Source organism: Drosophila eugracilis, unplaced genomic scaffold, assembly GCF_018153835.1.
Source record: "Drosophila eugracilis isolate 14026-0451.02 unplaced genomic scaffold, ASM1815383v1 contig_2088, whole genome shotgun sequence".
Lineage (NCBI taxonomy): Eukaryota > Metazoa > Arthropoda > Insecta > Diptera > Drosophilidae > Drosophila > Drosophila eugracilis.
The window spans coordinates 382,148-397,441 of record NW_024572964.1 but is presented as its reverse complement, the minus strand read 5'-3'; the positions used below and the strand labels follow the sequence as shown (position 1 = coordinate 397,441).

Below are 15,294 nucleotides of genomic sequence, written 5' to 3'. Positions count from 1 at the left end.
TCCATGGTTCGGCAGCCAGAACAACTCTAATTTAGTCACATAAAATCATAAAGAAAACACAACTTGACACCAATCCCAGTCTATATAAGATCCCCAGCTAGTGGCCGTACTTCTGGTAAACCCACTCCTTGTTGTCCAACGGGCAAACAAGGCGCGTCTTCAGCCAGCGCGCGATGCAATGGTAGTGAAAGGCGTGGTTGCACTCGCCCCAAGCCACAGTGCACTCGTCCTGGTTTGCATTCGGATCCGCCTGACACTCGATGCACAGGTTCATGATGTGGTTGCGGCAGATAGCGCAGTTGTCCACGGCGACGTCCCACGACCACAGGGCGTGAGCTACCCACTTCTTCACTACAAAGCGCTCTCCCCTGGCTTGGCCAGCACATACTCCACTTCCTGATGGCTCGTCATCGTTAAAATCCAGATCGTGGAAGTCCTCCGTCTCTTCAACTTCCATCTCCTCAGCCATAGTGCAAATTTATCTAATTTTTGTTTCTTTCTTATGTGTTTACTTTGAAGACGAAATTGAATTGAACTTTTGTAAGCCCCATATACACCTTGCCTTGACGTTATTTCAAAAGAATGAGGATAGAAGATCTGACTGGGAATTGGCAAAGTCAGACAGTACTTTAAGACGTTTAGTTTACAAAGCTCGTACAGATGTCGAAAACAAAAAATGAATAAAAATGCGTATACATGTTTGACTTATTGAATCGATTTAACATGATTTAAAATTCTGGTATGGACACGGAAAATGAAGATTTATTATCTAGAATATATCAAACTAATTCTTTAGACGGACTTTTCGTCTTGGGGATAGTTTTTTATTGCCTTCAAATGCTTCTTGCCGACAAGATGCTGCTGGAGAGTGGTCACATGGTTCATGATCATGTTGCAGGGCTTGCAGTAGTACTGACCAATCGGGGTGCGATACAAGGCCAGTTCCTCTGCAGTTAGTTTCTCGGCTACAGGCAGCGGCGCCTCAGGAAGACTGACATCTCCTGGCGGATCCTGGACAGCATTTCTCATGTTCTTCTGATGCCTAGCTCCTGCCACGTGCATCTGCATTTGGGGGGCCGAGGTAACCACTATATTGCATAGAGTGCAAGTGCGCTGTTTGTCGTCCGATTTGATCAGAACCTTTTGGGGAACTTCCTCTTTGGGGGCTTCTTTTGTAGAACTCTCTGTCTTGGTGAACTCAATTCCGATACCGTACCGTCCATCAGAAGAATTTACTCCTCCTCCCTCCACTTTGCTGCCCGCTCGCACCCACTTTCCGGACTCGTCATAGTGCCCGCTCCCTGAGGGCTTAGAGATGCGCTGCTCCACCAGCTTGTGCTTTCGCCCCAAATAGTGCTGGCGGGCGTGCTTGGAGGAATTCAAGTCCAGGTCGCACAGATCGCAATGGAAGGCGCTGGGGCCGGTGGGTCCCTTTGCCGGTCGTTTTACTGCAGGAGGCTTCAGACCCGCCTCCGTGTAGTTCTTCGCCAGCCAGTCGCTGATGTGCCGGTCGTGGGCCTTGGATTCGTAATGATCCCGTGCGCACTTCCTGGAGGTCATCTGAGCCTTGCACAGCTCGCAGTTTAGTGGTCCGATCAGCCGGTTAAGCTCTTCCGGATAACTCTCATCGCGTCCAGGAAACAAGCCCAACTTGCCGTCCGCCTCCAAAGAAATCTCCTCTATCCGCTCAGCCTTTCTTTTCTTGGGTTTTATGGAACCAGGATCCGATTTCCCCGTTTGTTTACCAGGTGCCACCAGACGATTTCCTGCCGAGATTGCCAGGGCCGGCGGGGACTCGTCCCGGTCTATATCCATAGGAGCATTTGGGGTTGCTCCCGGCGGAAGGTGAGGAATGTGAAAGTCGGTCAGGAACCCGGAGGAACTCATGTCGAGATTGTGTCCTGTAAATTCTTGCAAATTTAGAGATGTTCCTACAGATCCCGCGCATGCGTTATGACACGTTGTTTTTATTATAGTGCAACTATTTGACATTCCAAAATTCGAAATTAAAACTGTTAAAATGTTCAACCTACGAATACACTTCAAATAAACACTTGCAAAAGAAACGTATCGAAAAGTTCAATCAATTACTAATCACTTAAAAATACGTGGATTAAAAGCATATATGTAGCTCTCTGTTAGTTTATGAAATATAGAAAATAAGGTATAACAATTTATGATTGTCAGTGTATGTATATCAGTAAATTGTAAATATATAAAAATAATGAAACTAAACCAGATGACGCTCTTAAATTAAGACACATTTATTTAAAGACTGGTTAAAGTTACCAACGGAAAGATTAATTTGAATGATCTATAACTGTGTGATGGGTATTCGATAGTCGAGACACTCGATCATATAAACACTTTCAAACCGTTAAGAAGTTTTTAGAGTAAGTTATAAGAAATATTCTTTAAGAAATATACTTTGACCGATATTTAATGATTTTTGAATAGCCCATCTCTATGACTAGCTGCGGTTTGGCGCACCCATGCAAAACTAATTCCCTTCTGCTTTCGCTGATTATTTGATCAATAAAAAGTATTTTTATATCCATTCATAGACTCCCAAAGAACGCCATTTCCGAAGCTATAACAAACTGTATTTTTAAATTAAACATTTTATTGTATTTTGTTCAGCGTAAATACATTTATGAATTGATTTGGTGCTAAAATACTAACAGTATTATCTTCTCTCGTTCTCTATCAGTGTATAAGGATCGTATTCTCGGTTTCCGTTTGCGTATTGTTCTCGACCGCCAATTGTGGGTGGCGTTTGACGTATAGCGTTGGATGGGTGTAAATAAATTGCCATTTGTTCCGCTTTGTATACTTCGATTAGGTAGTTGGTTCACATCGTTAACCGTTCCGTGGTGTCTTTTGTAAATTTAGAATCGTTTCCTTGCAGCACTTTCGGCGACTGACGGAGATAATGTATAAGTAAGTGTGTGTCTAGGGGTACCTTATAAACGCAGTTGATAATACAATATATGGATCTGTAATGGTAGTGATATACAATCAGTTTTAAACATATGTCTACGGGTTCTAGCAATTAGATAGATTTAGAAGTGGTTTCATATAGAATAAGAAAGTCGAATCGTTTTTGGGGCGACTAAAGCGGAAGATTGTAGATTGCGTAGCTGGATTGTCCTGCCCCTAATCCTCGTCATCGTCTATGGCGGCACTGCTGCGTGAAATCTTCATGTACGCGGCGCAGATGCACTCGCACACGAAGCGGTACTGGCTCTGAAATTGGAAACCACGCATGAGCACCCATTTAATAAGTCCCATCTTATCCATACTTACCACATTCTGCACCATGCATGCTCGCTGATCGCGCATGGTGCGCACAATGTCCAAGGGATACACCGGCTCTCGAGCCTCCATCAAAGCCATTGCAGTGTCCATTAGGATGAGTACTCCAGTACGTCCGATGCCCGCCGAGCAGTGGACGATCACAGGTGGATTGGCAGCACTGATGCACCTTTAGATTTAAACGGTTAAAATAGGATAAACCTAATTTTTAAGGTGTCCAAGTACTTACTGATGCACGCTCGTCGAAACGGGCGTCTCGTCTTCCGGAGTGGCTCCATTGCTGGCCGCGCACTTGCGCTCCCGCATTATGCCGCCGTTCTCATCGGCATCCGCATCGGCATCCATCAAACGTACTTGCTTCAGGCTCTCCTCGATCTCCTGAAGAAGCGTGCGGTTCCGGGCGGCGCGAACCCGCTCGGTGAACTCCAGAAAGAGGTTGGGATCGGAGGGCACACAGTGGTCCGGCCACGCCAGATACTGCATGTGGTGGATATGTCGCTGCTCGTGTTTATCTTTCAGCACAAACTCGCGGAACACAAAACTGCCAGTTTCGTCCGGTTTTTCGCTGAGACAGCGCACCGAGAATCCTTCCGCTAGCTGAAGTTCGTCGCCAGTCACCGGCCAATACTGGTGACACTTCTGCCGACCAGACTCCATCACTGTCGTAAGCATCACAAGCAAATGGCTGCTCTCCTGCTGCACCATGCGCCAAAAGTCTGTGGTAGTGCTGGCCAGCGGACCCTGAGTCGCGATATACCGGTTCACAGCTCCGCCAGGAATCTCCATGTTCACGTAGTTGGCGTTTATGTAATCGCCTGTCAGCGAGTTGACCAAAGAAACCCGCGTGCAATCATCTGAAAGGATAATTCCATTTATAGATGTGGTATGGATTGATCTCTTTCTTACTTACATGGCGATATGTCTCGATATCTGTTCTTCGGCGCATTGGCTGGCTTCCGAGCCTCTGTGATCGTCAGATCAGGGTTCTTCCTGTACATTAACTCGTACTGAGCTAGTAGGGCTCCTGATGCCAAGCCATCGCTGAGCAGCAACAGGCTCTGGGTGAACAGAGCATCCCCATCGAGCAGATTGGAGTGTGATCCGATCTCGTCGCTCTCTGGAACGTACTGGTACAGCGGCTCCTCCTCCAGAAGGAGAGGTGCCGAGCGCTGGGGGCGCACTGTGAGCAGTAGTTCGCCGCTGGACTGGTGACGGCAATCACGAATCATGGCTACCACCTGCTCGTGTCGCAGGCCATGCACATCCCGACCGTTAATCATGAGCACCTCGTCGCCTTCGCAGACACGCGGTGTGCAGCGATCGGCGGGTGTATGGGGTACCACTTTCGAAATTTGGACGGGGAGACTTAAGTCCACTCCGCCCTTCACGTTGAAGCCAAAGCGACCCTGCTCGTCCGCTTGCAATCGGATGGTAATAAGATCGCTGCCGCTCTCCGGCTGTTGCTGGCCGACCGCGTCTGCGATGGTTGTGGGCAGCAGGAGTGGACTGTGCTGGCCGGAGCTATAGGCGGGTGGCATTGGTGACGGCGAAGCAGACTCGAATCGTCGGGTGCACTGTTCAATGAAGCCCACGTCGCTGTAAGGCAAAAGACAATGTAGATCTTATGTTATTGTTTCTTAACCGATTCTCACTTACAGCTGGATGTCGTACTCGTCGCTTTGCTGCTCCCAGGCCTTTCGCGGCATGGAGTCGGACTCCTTGGAGGTCACCTTGTTGTCATGAGGGCGGCTCGTCTTCGTGATGGTCAAAACGGTGCCTCCAGAAGCTGCCTTGCCGTTGTTGTGGGAGGTGGCACTTTCGGAGCCACTGTGCTGCAGCATCGGAGTACCGCCCGAGGAGCCTGATGTTCCGACCCCGCCAGAAGCTCCTAGAAGCCGCTTGCTGGGTGAGCGGACAAAGACCTTGTGAATGCGGCCACGCTGTTTGGATTCCTGCACCGCCTGAAGCTCCGTTCGTCCAGAGTAGTAAAACTTGCTGCCCAGACTGATGCTGAGGAAGCGCGAGAGGCGGTGCGGTCGTTTCAGACGGAAGAAGCTGTGGTGCTCTACACAAGATTTCCAAAGCGCCTTCGCGTGCTTGTGGCTGCTCATTCCAAATCCCAGCAGAGTGTCGTAGTTCTCGCTTGGCTCGCGCCTTAGCTGGATAAAAAAGTCCTTCCGTTTGAATGACACCTTGACCATTTTGCTCCACGAGAAGGTGTTAACCCGCAACGAATGTTGGAAGACGATCAGCCCCACCGCTGATACACCTAGCTGCAGCTCTTTGCCATTGGAATCGGTGGCCTTGTGCAGGTCAATTCCGTACAGTTCCAGACGCTTGGCGTGCTCCAGATAGTTGTACTCCGCGTCCGCCGGTAGCTGGCCACGGTGCAACTTGTGCAGTTCCCCAACCTTTCGCTCCGCCTCGGGCGTCTGGTCACAGAGAAGCTGCATTCCGCTCAAGTATCCCGGCAAGTGTTCCGGCGCATTAAAGTCGCCCAACTCCGCTGTGTGTTAAAAAGAGGAGATTAATACCAAAAGTGAGTAAACAGTAAAAGAGCCAAAACTCACACTGCACCGTGTAGCTGGCAAGCAGGCACTGGGTGTTGCTGGAGCATGGCAGCTTTCCAAGCAGGATGTGGCGCTTGATCTGCAGATAGAACTGGTAGCGAGTGAACTCTTCCTGCAGTCGGCTGGGATCGCTTACAAAGAACTGTGAATAAACGGGGATCTTAGGTTCTCTCAGATAGGTCGAGCAGAAGACTGCAATCTCACCTTAACCCTAAACTCTAATAATGGAACGGCATCGTTGTCGAGGGAAACGCTGCTGCACTGCTTCTTGAACTGCTTTTGGGCATCCACCCATCTCTGTTAGAGGGATACAAAATGATAAGTCACAAGTGTTATTGAGGGTGAGAATGTAATGACTTACCACAACGTCACCTGGCTTCTGGGGAAAAAGTAGACCAAAGTAGTCCCTTTCGGAAAGCTCGAGATATTGAAAGACCTGCTCCAAAAGTTCAGAGCCTTTCGCACGTTTCTGAAAAAGAAAAGAGGATGGTGATTAATGGTTTGGATATCCAAACCTTTAAAAACCCACAAATATCTACAATATCTTCGAAGCAGAGCTTCACTTCCTAAGCGATTTTAAAAACCCATCTACATAAACAGAAGTCTTAGCGGCACAAAGTTAATTGGATTTCTCCTTCCTTTGCGTACACTGCAATTACAGTGATTAGACGACTACAATTTAGTTGCAATTAGGTAGATTCCGATTCGATTATAATTTTAAGCTGCGGCAACCGCACACACTCGATCATCGAGGTGAAAGAAAGTAAAACCATGGACGGAGACGTGGAAACAATGCGGACAAGTGCGTGTCTAGAGATGCTAGACGAGATGAAAGTGAGCATCGAGTGCAGAGTCAAAAATGAAAAGATACAAAATGAATAAATGAATAGTGATGATGGAGATGAAGAGCCTTGAAAACTTTCTTTGTTTTGCCTGAAGCTCGCATAATGAATGTTATTGAGATGGGACTTTAATATTGAAAATCAACCCCAAACACACGAGCTCTATAACTGTATTAGGGAAAGGACTAAGGCGCGGGGTGTTACCTCAATCCGAAAGGTGTGCGTGATGTCATCTAGGAACAGGACGGTGACGCATTGCTGCCGTTGTGGGTTCTTCTTGTCGCGCGCCAGTTCTGGGCCGCCTCCTCTCAGGCGAAAGGTTCTGGTCAGGTTGCTCAGTCGGAAGCGCTCAAACATGACCGAACTCCACGAGCTCCATGATTCGGGTTGGGACTGAGGGGCGAAAAAACACGTATATCACGTTGGAGGGCGCTGATTGCAGAGAAGAAGCCCCTTGGCTGGCGGGGCTAGCTCTTCTGGCTCGGCTTCTTGTTTATTCGATAAATTGGCAAGAATATTTGTTTGCTTTGTATTCTGGATGGTTGTTTTGTTTCCAGCTAACTTGGCTGCCTCCCTCGGCTCCTTTTCATGTGGATGGATCTCTGATTGCCTGAAAAACGAGAGCGGGTTAGAAGGAGGTTTATGTGAGTACTGACTTATGGATTGATGAAACCATAAGGGCGTGCGCGCCTCCTCTTCCGCTGCAGTTGTTTATTTTCTTAGTTGTTATTTTTTGTTAGGTCCGAGCTACAACTTCACTCACTCACACTTCACACTACCAAGCAACTCAGGGCTTCGGCTTTTCTTCCCCTCACGCGCATACCCCCCGCGAGATTGGGTGGTGCATACTTTCACGTAGAGCAAGCACAGACAAACGAACGACGTCGTCGACAATCGTCAAGTGCTGGGTGACTAATAATTTGTCTTTAAGGCCTTTCTTTGCCTCTTACCTTGCACTGCACTCCACTTTTTACTTGCGTGTCATCGGAAAGCACAGAAAAACTGTTGTCAAACTTATAGATAAGGTAAACTCAGTGATTACCTAGGAGGCAGTACTAAGTGCTGCTAATAAAAGCTCGTTTACCTCTGTGCACTGATGTAAACTTTAGAATTGTCGAAGTTCACATAACAAATAGTATATAAGCTTTTAAACGCTGCTAAAATATCTCATTTTTGATATTTAAAATCAATAAAATTCCATTAATAATAATACACAAGCTGGTATCACTTCTTTAAGTGTAGTTGCCCCAAGCAGTGTGGCACAAATCGTCTTTGCAAATGATTGATGTGCCGTGTAATTGGCTTAAATGCTCTTGTCTAATATACACAGACCAAGTATCTGTGTGTGCATAATTGTAAGCACTATTCCACCTCTTTTACCTTTCAACCTTATTTTCCGCAGACGTTGACTGTTCTCCCAAACTGGGTTAAAACCGCTTTTGTTGAGCGAAGCGTACACGGCGCGAATTGAAAAGGGCCAAGAAGTGGGATACATGCCCCTACCCGCAGTTATCACTCACTTGCTAGTAATTATCAGGCGGAGGCTAACTAGCGAATTCCCTTGAGTCAGTGGCCGCTGATAGAGGCTGATCAGGCAACAGGGTCAGAGGGTCAGATGTTGGGGTTGTTAGACGGTTGACGAATGGGAAATAAGCTAAGGATGCTTTGATAGATTGTCCCTACAAGAACCCACGATCTTAAACTGGGAGACAGCACAATTGTCGAAAGTAAAAATATCTCAGTATAGGGGAAGATATTTCTGTATGCTGTGCTATATAAATACTACGCTTCCGGACTGTTGTTAGGCGAAAGATATAGATGGGGAAAACGAGTGTCAGAACTAGCACTTAATGTAAACAGTGTCCCGGTCAACCATTGCTTTTCTCCGGCCTTAAACTTGTATTGCATCATTATTAGTAGGAGAATGCTGCCGATCCATTCTAGGGGGTTCAAATCTCTGGTTGGTTATTCCAACGGGTTGACCAGAATATTATTCAAAACAAAGAAATGGATTGGAGGGATTGCGTCATTCTCTGTGCCCACATGACCAAGCGACAAACGAGAAAGTGTGCCCCAGGTTGGACACCATATTGGCCCGGAAGCCAGTTTAGCTCGGTGTCCATGTAGGGCAGCTTGTCAACAGACGCAGTCGCTTCTACTTTTATTATGAAATCGAAATGTACAACACCTATGGATGCCCCATTGGGAAGTGCATTGTTTGGCCGCTCTTCCTCTCTCGCTTTTTCGGTTCGTTGACCGACTTTCCGTGCGAAATTATCTTTGGGGCACATATTTGCATATATATATATACTTGTTTATTCGTTTGTACAGCTTTGTCTCTCCATCCCGCTGACCGAATAACGGTCTGGGGTCAGCCTCAGCTTCCGTTTCTTTCGGCCGCTCTTTCTTCGCTCGCTTTCAAAGCGAAAGAATCTCTTGCCAAACCAGTTGGGGTCTATTAAGGCAGCGAAGCACTTTCTTAGGGCATCTCCCCCTGACCCCGGCCCGAAAAGTACTTCTGTTCGTCTACGGATTGTCAAGTACTCATCAGTCGGGGGTTGCTCAATCCATGAAACCATTCCAGAGACAAGGGCAATGGGCACAATGGATCCACATGAGGTAATGGAAACCGCAGAAGGGAAACTCGAGAAACGAAAGACCAGGAAAAACAACAAAGCCTAGGCCAAACAAAGCGGGCGTTAAGATAAGCTTTAGATGGGTTATGAGGGGGAGTGGCAGAAGGTAGCAAGAGGACGACCAGATCTCAGTCAACTTCAATTACACGCGACATCCATCAAGGTGGTTTCCATTTTTAGGACGAGCTGCTTTCAACGCCTAGCAACCCCAATCAAAATCAAATTAGAGGGGGACAAAAAAGTGTATTTTTACCAGGAAAATACATTCTTAAAGTTATTACCACAGTCGAAAGTATCTGTGGATACTCAGGTTATTAAAGAATAAAGTATTTGGAAAGTATTTAATGGAAATTAAACAAAATCGGGGACGAATAGCTTGGAGGAAATACGATTTGACCTCCGGGAAATTGCTTTTAGAGTTAAGCAGGGAACTCTCTGTGGAAAGAACAGGTTATGCCCCTGATTGATTTTCTCTCGTGCCGGCGACGCATCAATTACACTGGTCTGGCAATAATTATCGGCTGGCGTATGCATTTGCTGGGTTTATTTTATGCCTGCCTATACCGTAATACCTCAGGGTTGCCATGTGTGCGTTGTGGAAGGGGTAGCGACCCCAGGAAGGGATGGAGTCTTCATCCAAGGCGGGGTTTAGTCCGCTTATCGTTGTTTGCCTTTTAATTTTTATTGCTCGGCTGGCAGGGGCGGATGGGAAGGGGAGCTGCGCACCTCGTATGCTATTTTCGTGTTCATATTCCACATGCAACCCAGTCCCCGCGACTGAAAACCCGGGCGACACTCAAACACACCCAGACGCACTCGCTCAAAACTGGGCAAGTAGTCGATAAATTAAGATTTAGTATAACAACAACAACAGCACGCTTTCCTATGAAATCACTTTGGGTTATTCAAACTCAAATAAATAAAAAGTTTTCGAAGAAAGGAAGTGAGTTTATGCAGTTTCTGTAGTTACTCAGCGATTACCACAACTTCAGCACAGTTTCGCTCAGTGCGTTATCGCAGCTGATTTGCCTTCCTTTCTTTCTTTTCCCTTCGTTCTTAATCCCAAACTTCATTACCTTTCATCTTTCGATTGGTGAAATGTATGTGTACCATGGAAAAGGGGAAGTTAATTAACGAATTTGTAAACAAACAATCAACGAAATAATTGCAGTGCATCTTTTCTATATTACATTCTCCTTTATTCTCTCTTATCTGCGACCATTGCCACATCCTTCATTGCACTTACGTTCGTGTGGTTTTGTGTGTGTGTGTGTGTGAACAACCTCTAATTCTGTCTATCTCGCCCTCTCTCTTTCACGCCTGCATTGAAATCAGGAAGAGGCTGTGTGCGGGAGAGGGACATATGCAAAAAGCGGCAAGAACAATAATAATAATTACGCACACTGCAGCAAGGAAGAGTTGCACCACAAAAGGGAAACGAAGAGCAGGAGATTCTCACCTCTTTTTGACTGCTGTACTGACACAAACTAAATAGGTTGTATCTCGATTTCGTTATTTTTTCACTTAATAAATGCTACATATGTTTCTTAGACATTCGGATAGAAGTAACAAAACACACGCACTAAATACGGCCACCGACACTCACACAGTCGAACTTAAGCAGCCGCCGCTTCGTGAAAAAGCAACAAAACCCGAAAAAAACACAATTAAATGCACGCCAACCGATCAACGAGCAACATTAATCCGCGTCGGGGTTTTTAAGTTAAATCCAATCTCAATAACGGGGTTTACTCGGTTTTTTTCGGAAACGGAAGAAACGAAAACAAACGAAAGAAACTGAATCGACAGCAATGAAAAAATAGATGTGACCGATGGTGATGGAAGTAAATAAAATTATGGAATCGATTAATCGATACCTTCTATTTTCGTTACATATCGATATTCCCTTTTAACACCGTTCGGTATTTTTTAAATTCGAAAAAAAAAATTTGTAGTCAGAAGATATTTTAAAATTAAATTTATTTATATAATCATTTGACTTTTTAAAAATATCGAATAACAATAAAGTTACTCGGACCATTTCTTATTTTTTGTAGGTGTGAAAACGGTATTAAAAAGAGTTTAACTTTTGACTTCGTAGTATATTATCGGGGATTTTGGTATACTGATGTTGATCTAGTTTCTTTAGTATTTTGCAAGACAATTTCCTTAGAGTTAACAGAAATAAACAAATATGTTGTGATTTGTTTTCATTTCAACTAATGCTATAAAGAACCTATGTAATGAATCATAAATACTTTTAATAAAAAACGATAAAGGCACACCTTGGTAAGCCCTTCATCTCTAAAAGATAAATTGGTCCGTTTGAACAAAACGGTCAATAAGCAGAGAGCTTAGCAGCTGGCCGCCGGTACGAAATTTGTATAGAAATACCGCAGTAGAGAAAGTGTCGTTCCGGAGTCTACTGGCGATCATAGTCTCGGCACTTGATCGAAATAATGTTCTGCTTAAAGAACTAATAACGCAGTAATTTACTATATAGTAAATTTAGGAACAAAGAAATAAATGCAAGCCATGTATTTATTGAGGTACAAGGCGCATTTTTTAATACAAAAATATTTTAAGATTTGGCAGGGTTTTATTTTGTTTATCATTTTTAAATGTGTATGTTTGGTTCAAAAAGAAAGATACTTTGGTGAAAAGGTCACAATCCGTCTATGTACTAAGTGCAATAGTGGCCAAGCGAAAACCTTTGTTTAAGGAATGATTAATGAAAGGTTGGTGAATGGTGCTGCAGGGAGTGCACGCGTAGCTTATCGATGTATGCGTTCCTCTCTTTGCGTGGGCAGAGTGCAGGTCTGTATCACAGGGATGGGTCAATGACACCTGATCACCATCGCTGTTAAGTTAAATATCCATTCATACATATATGGAAAAACGGCTTGTTCTTAAAAATATCTTTCATATAAATTAATAATCAAAATCGTTCTGCCCTACATCGTTATTTGCCAACGAAAGTTTGATTGCAACAACTTCCGGTTTTTTTCTGTTGTCGTAATTTAAAGTCACTTTGTTTTCGAAAATAAAAACATTTATTGTGTTTGTTAAGATAAGAACAGTTAAATATTTTCTTTGAAATCAAAACAAGAATATGGGGGTGAACCTCAAGTACTATTCAGATTTCAGATTGTTGCTAGCGGCGATAGCAACGGGGAATTTGAATGTTTTATTATGCGAAATTCCCATTGGACCATTTTTAATTGTTCTTGAAATTAATCTATTAATCATGTTTCTGGCAGAGGCTACTTTGTGCGTCATAAAACATCTGGAAAAGCATTGACTATAGCGAATATTTCACTTCTCTTTGCAGACGAATACGGATTCTTGGAGCTTTTGGAGTAGGTTTTTTGTCGATTGTCCTCTTGGTTTTAGTGCACCAAACAAATGGAGCTATTCCCGACTGCGACTTCTTCGACACCGCCGATATTTCGAAAGGCCAGAAGTTCCCAAATGGCTCCTATCTATACGAAGGTTTGCTCATTCCTCCTCATTTGACGGGAGAGTATGATATCAGGGTTCTGCCGGACAACACGGAGGAGAAGGTGCCACTCCATACAAGAGGATGTGTCTGCAAACTGAAGCCTTGTGTCAGGTTTTGTTGCCAGCACGACCACTTAATGCATAATAATGGTTCGTGCTACGAGATGTCGGAGGAGGAACTAAATGGAATTGATCCAATCCTGAACGTGACCCTTGCCAACGGGTCGGTGGTCGGAAAGCACTTTAAAACCGACTTCTTCCTCCAGTGGGGCTTACCCACTTGTGACCATATGTTCTCCCTGGACAACCGTTACGAGACGGATCATTACTCCTTCTTCGAGGTTTATTTGTATATAATATGTATAGATTGAGTTCGGCAAGCTTAACTGGCGTCGTACCCCTTCTAGGACGGATCTCTTTTTCGACACTTGGACGAAGCGACCCTTAACAAGCGAGATTACTGCTTTCAGCATGTCTTAGCAGATGATGATGGCACATCTATTCGAATTGTCCCCCACAACTGCCCAATTGTCCAATCGAGAACGGGACAGACTACCGGTAAGCTTAACAGTGTAATATGTAGACTCAACAGGCACTCACTCTTCCTTATCCTTCTCCGACAGCGTTGATCATATCGCTGGTATGTATGGTTCTTACGATCAGCGTGTACCTCTTTGTTAAGGAGCTACAGAATTTGCACGGCAAGTGCTTCGTTTGCTACATGGTCTCCCTGTTCCTGGGCTACCTCTTTCTGCTGCTGGACTTGTGGGATTTATCGGCCGACTTCTGCATTACAGCAGGTTAGATTATAGCTTCCGTACCAAGAGAATCAACGATATCTTCATTATTGAATCGATTTAGGTTTCCTGGGCTACTTTTTCGTCATGGCCGCCTTCTTTTGGCTCTCCGTCATCAGTCTGCACATGTGGAACACCTTCAACGGTAGCTCCCACGGCGTCAATCGCTTCCTGCCAGAGCATCGCTTTTTGGCCTACAACATTTACTCTTGGGGCATGGCGGTAGCCTTGACCGGAATCACCTTTGCAGCTAATGAGCTAGTGGAGGACGAAAATTGGAATCCTCGTATGGGCGTAGAACATTGCTGGATCAATAGTGGGTACCAGATTCCAAACGTCCTCAGATTCGTTGGCTGATGCAACTTTCCCTCTCCATTTACAGCCCGGGAATGGTCTGCCATGCTCTACTTCTATGGACCGATGGTATTGCTGATCACGTTCAACATCATCATGTTTCTCCTAACGGCAGTTCTGATAGTCAGAGTAAAGAAGGACATACAGAAGTTTTCCCAGAAGCAAATGAGGACCCAAAAACTCAACTCGGACAAACAGACGTAATTCAGATTGTATTTCAAGAACGTCTTGAGGGATTTTAAGTGCCTTTCATGTACCCTTCACAGTTACACGTTCTTCCTGCGGCTGTTCATCATCATGGGTCTGTCGTGGACTTTGGAGATTGTTTCCTACTTCGTGCAAGACTACCAAATTTGGTCAACGGTTTTTCTGGTGGCTGATTACATTAACTGGTCCCAGGGAACCATCATATTTGTGCTGTTTATTCTAAAGCGCAACACGCTAAGACTCTTGAAAAAGCGGTAAGTAATGTTGCAATTGCGAGAGGAGCCCAAGTAATCAGGTCCATCTATCGTCTCTGCCTGAGCAGTATTAAGGGTGAGAAAGAGAGTGAGGAGGCCCGGGACAGCGAAGAAGAGATTTCCCTTGAGAATACCAAATATGACCAAAATGTCCTGTAATAGGTAATCCATAATGTTATGTTTCTTGGCTCGTTTGGTGTTGGAATCTGCAATTCTACTAATAGTGCGACTACTCCTATTGACTCTGCATGTGGTGTTGGGAAAATTATAGAAAATACTTTTGCACTTTTGTTGTGTGCTTTTCACCTTTTACTTACTCTTAACTTATGGTGTTTGTCCTTTGTTTTCACATAACTTTAGTTTGCTGTTGCACGGGAAAAGTTTTCTTTTCTTTCCGCCTATTCTTACTCATTTTTTCTTCACAGGCACCATCCTTCTTCCATGATGAGCATCAACAGCTTGAAATCAAAGGAAAGGCGTAATACCATGGCGGGATCCTTCGCGCAGTACACAAGAACTTCATCTTCGACGCAACTGTAGTATTTAGGAACAGCATTTACAGCATCACCTTACTTACTCTCAGCTAATTTAGACGTATAAGAAAGCAAACTAATTTGCACGCCATAATCCTTATACTCGTACTTATATTTTTTGAACTACTTACATGATCTTTCAAGATCTTTCGTTTAAATAAAAAATTAACTATTGAAAAGTCGTGCCTCGTCCTTCCAGACAGGTTAACTGAAGGTACGCTTTCTTGTTTTCCCATAACTACGGCCTGGAGCTCGTAAAAAGGGCACCTTTCCAATGATGATTTA

General features: G+C 44.8%; 4 protein-coding genes across 8 annotated transcripts; 1 reads left to right on the top strand and 3 right to left on the bottom strand.

Annotated features, from left to right (window-relative positions):
* Positions 1-6: 6 nt before the first annotated feature.
* Positions 7-724, bottom strand: LOC108104718 (RING-box protein 1B). The gene has a single exon (XM_017210939.1). It carries the CDS (start codon positions 467-469, stop codon positions 98-100), a length of 372 nt encoding a protein of 123 aa, XP_017066428.1. The 5' UTR covers positions 470-724; the 3' UTR covers positions 7-97.
* Positions 725-754: 30 nt separating this feature from the next.
* LOC108104717 (zinc finger matrin-type protein 3) lies at positions 755-1,966 on the bottom strand. The gene has a single exon (XM_017210938.1). The coding sequence runs from the start codon at positions 1,885-1,887 to the stop codon at positions 793-795; it is 1,095 nt and encodes a 364-aa protein (XP_017066427.1). The 5' UTR covers positions 1,888-1,966; the 3' UTR covers positions 755-792.
* A 639-nt stretch (positions 1,967-2,605) lies between these two features.
* Positions 2,606-11,190, bottom strand: LOC108104707 (tyrosine-protein phosphatase non-receptor type 4). Its single transcript, XM_017210926.1, has 10 exons — positions 10,823-11,190; positions 6,932-7,337; positions 6,247-6,354; positions 6,090-6,182; positions 5,886-6,027; positions 4,972-5,821; positions 4,226-4,911; positions 3,545-4,169; positions 3,307-3,484; positions 2,606-3,246 (listed from the first exon to the last, which is right to left on the bottom strand). The coding sequence occupies exons 2-10, from the start codon at positions 7,082-7,084 to the stop codon at positions 3,157-3,159; spliced, it is 2,925 nt and encodes a 974-aa protein (XP_017066415.1). The 5' UTR covers positions 7,085-7,337; positions 10,823-11,190; the 3' UTR covers positions 2,606-3,156.
* A 556-nt stretch (positions 11,191-11,746) lies between these two features.
* Positions 11,747-15,188, top strand: LOC108104743 (G-protein coupled receptor Mth). Of its 5 annotated transcripts, XM_017210982.1 has the most exons (9): positions 12,596-12,633; positions 12,695-13,205; positions 13,272-13,422; positions 13,488-13,664; positions 13,726-13,977; positions 14,044-14,215; positions 14,282-14,476; positions 14,545-14,638; positions 14,902-15,004. In XM_017210982.1, exons 1-8 carry the CDS (start codon positions 12,611-12,613, stop codon positions 14,633-14,635), a joined length of 1,572 nt encoding a protein of 523 aa, XP_017066471.1. In that variant the 5' UTR covers positions 12,596-12,610; the 3' UTR covers positions 14,636-14,638; positions 14,902-15,004. The 5 variants fall into 5 exon arrangements, with proteins under 5 accessions (XP_017066472.1, XP_017066473.1, XP_017066471.1 ...); XM_017210983.1 differs by lacking the exons at positions 12,596-12,633; positions 14,545-14,638 and adding an exon at positions 11,747-11,912 and having other exon boundaries at positions 14,902-15,188; XM_017210984.1 differs by lacking the exons at positions 12,596-12,633; positions 14,545-14,638 and adding an exon at positions 11,971-12,101 and having other exon boundaries at positions 14,902-15,188.
* The last annotated feature ends 106 nt before the right edge of the window (positions 15,189-15,294 follow it).

What these genes read in the sequence shown, in the direction of transcription:
- LOC108104718 (XM_017210939.1), bottom strand. Translation starts at nt 469, where the DNA reads ATGGCTGAGGAGATGGAAGTTGAAGAGACGGAGGACTTCCACGATCTG.
- LOC108104717 (XM_017210938.1), bottom strand. Translation starts at nt 1,887, where the DNA reads ATGAGTTCCTCCGGGTTCCTGACCGACTTTCACATTCCTCACCTTCCG.
- LOC108104707 (XM_017210926.1), bottom strand. Translation starts at nt 7,084, where the DNA reads ATGTTTGAGCGCTTCCGACTGAGCAACCTGACCAGAACCTTTCGCCTG. An exon ending in AGAAGCCAGGTGACGTTGTG is followed by an intron (nt 6,183 to 6,246) that starts GTAAGTCATTAC and finishes TCCCTCTAACAG; the next exon opens with AGATGGGTGGATGCCCAAAA. An exon ending in TATTAGAGTTTAGGGTTAAG is followed by an intron (nt 6,028 to 6,089) that starts GTGAGATTGCAG and finishes GTTTATTCACAG; the next exon opens with TTCTTTGTAAGCGATCCCAG.
- LOC108104743 (XM_017210983.1), top strand. Translation starts at nt 11,890, where the DNA reads ATGCAAGCCATGTATTTATTGAG. An exon ending in ATCATTACTCCTTCTTCGAG is followed by an intron (nt 13,206 to 13,271) that starts GTTTATTTGTAT and finishes TACCCCTTCTAG; the next exon opens with GACGGATCTCTTTTTCGACA. An exon ending in AGAACATTGCTGGATCAATA is followed by an intron (nt 13,978 to 14,043) that starts GTGGGTACCAGA and finishes CTCCATTTACAG; the next exon opens with CCCGGGAATGGTCTGCCATG.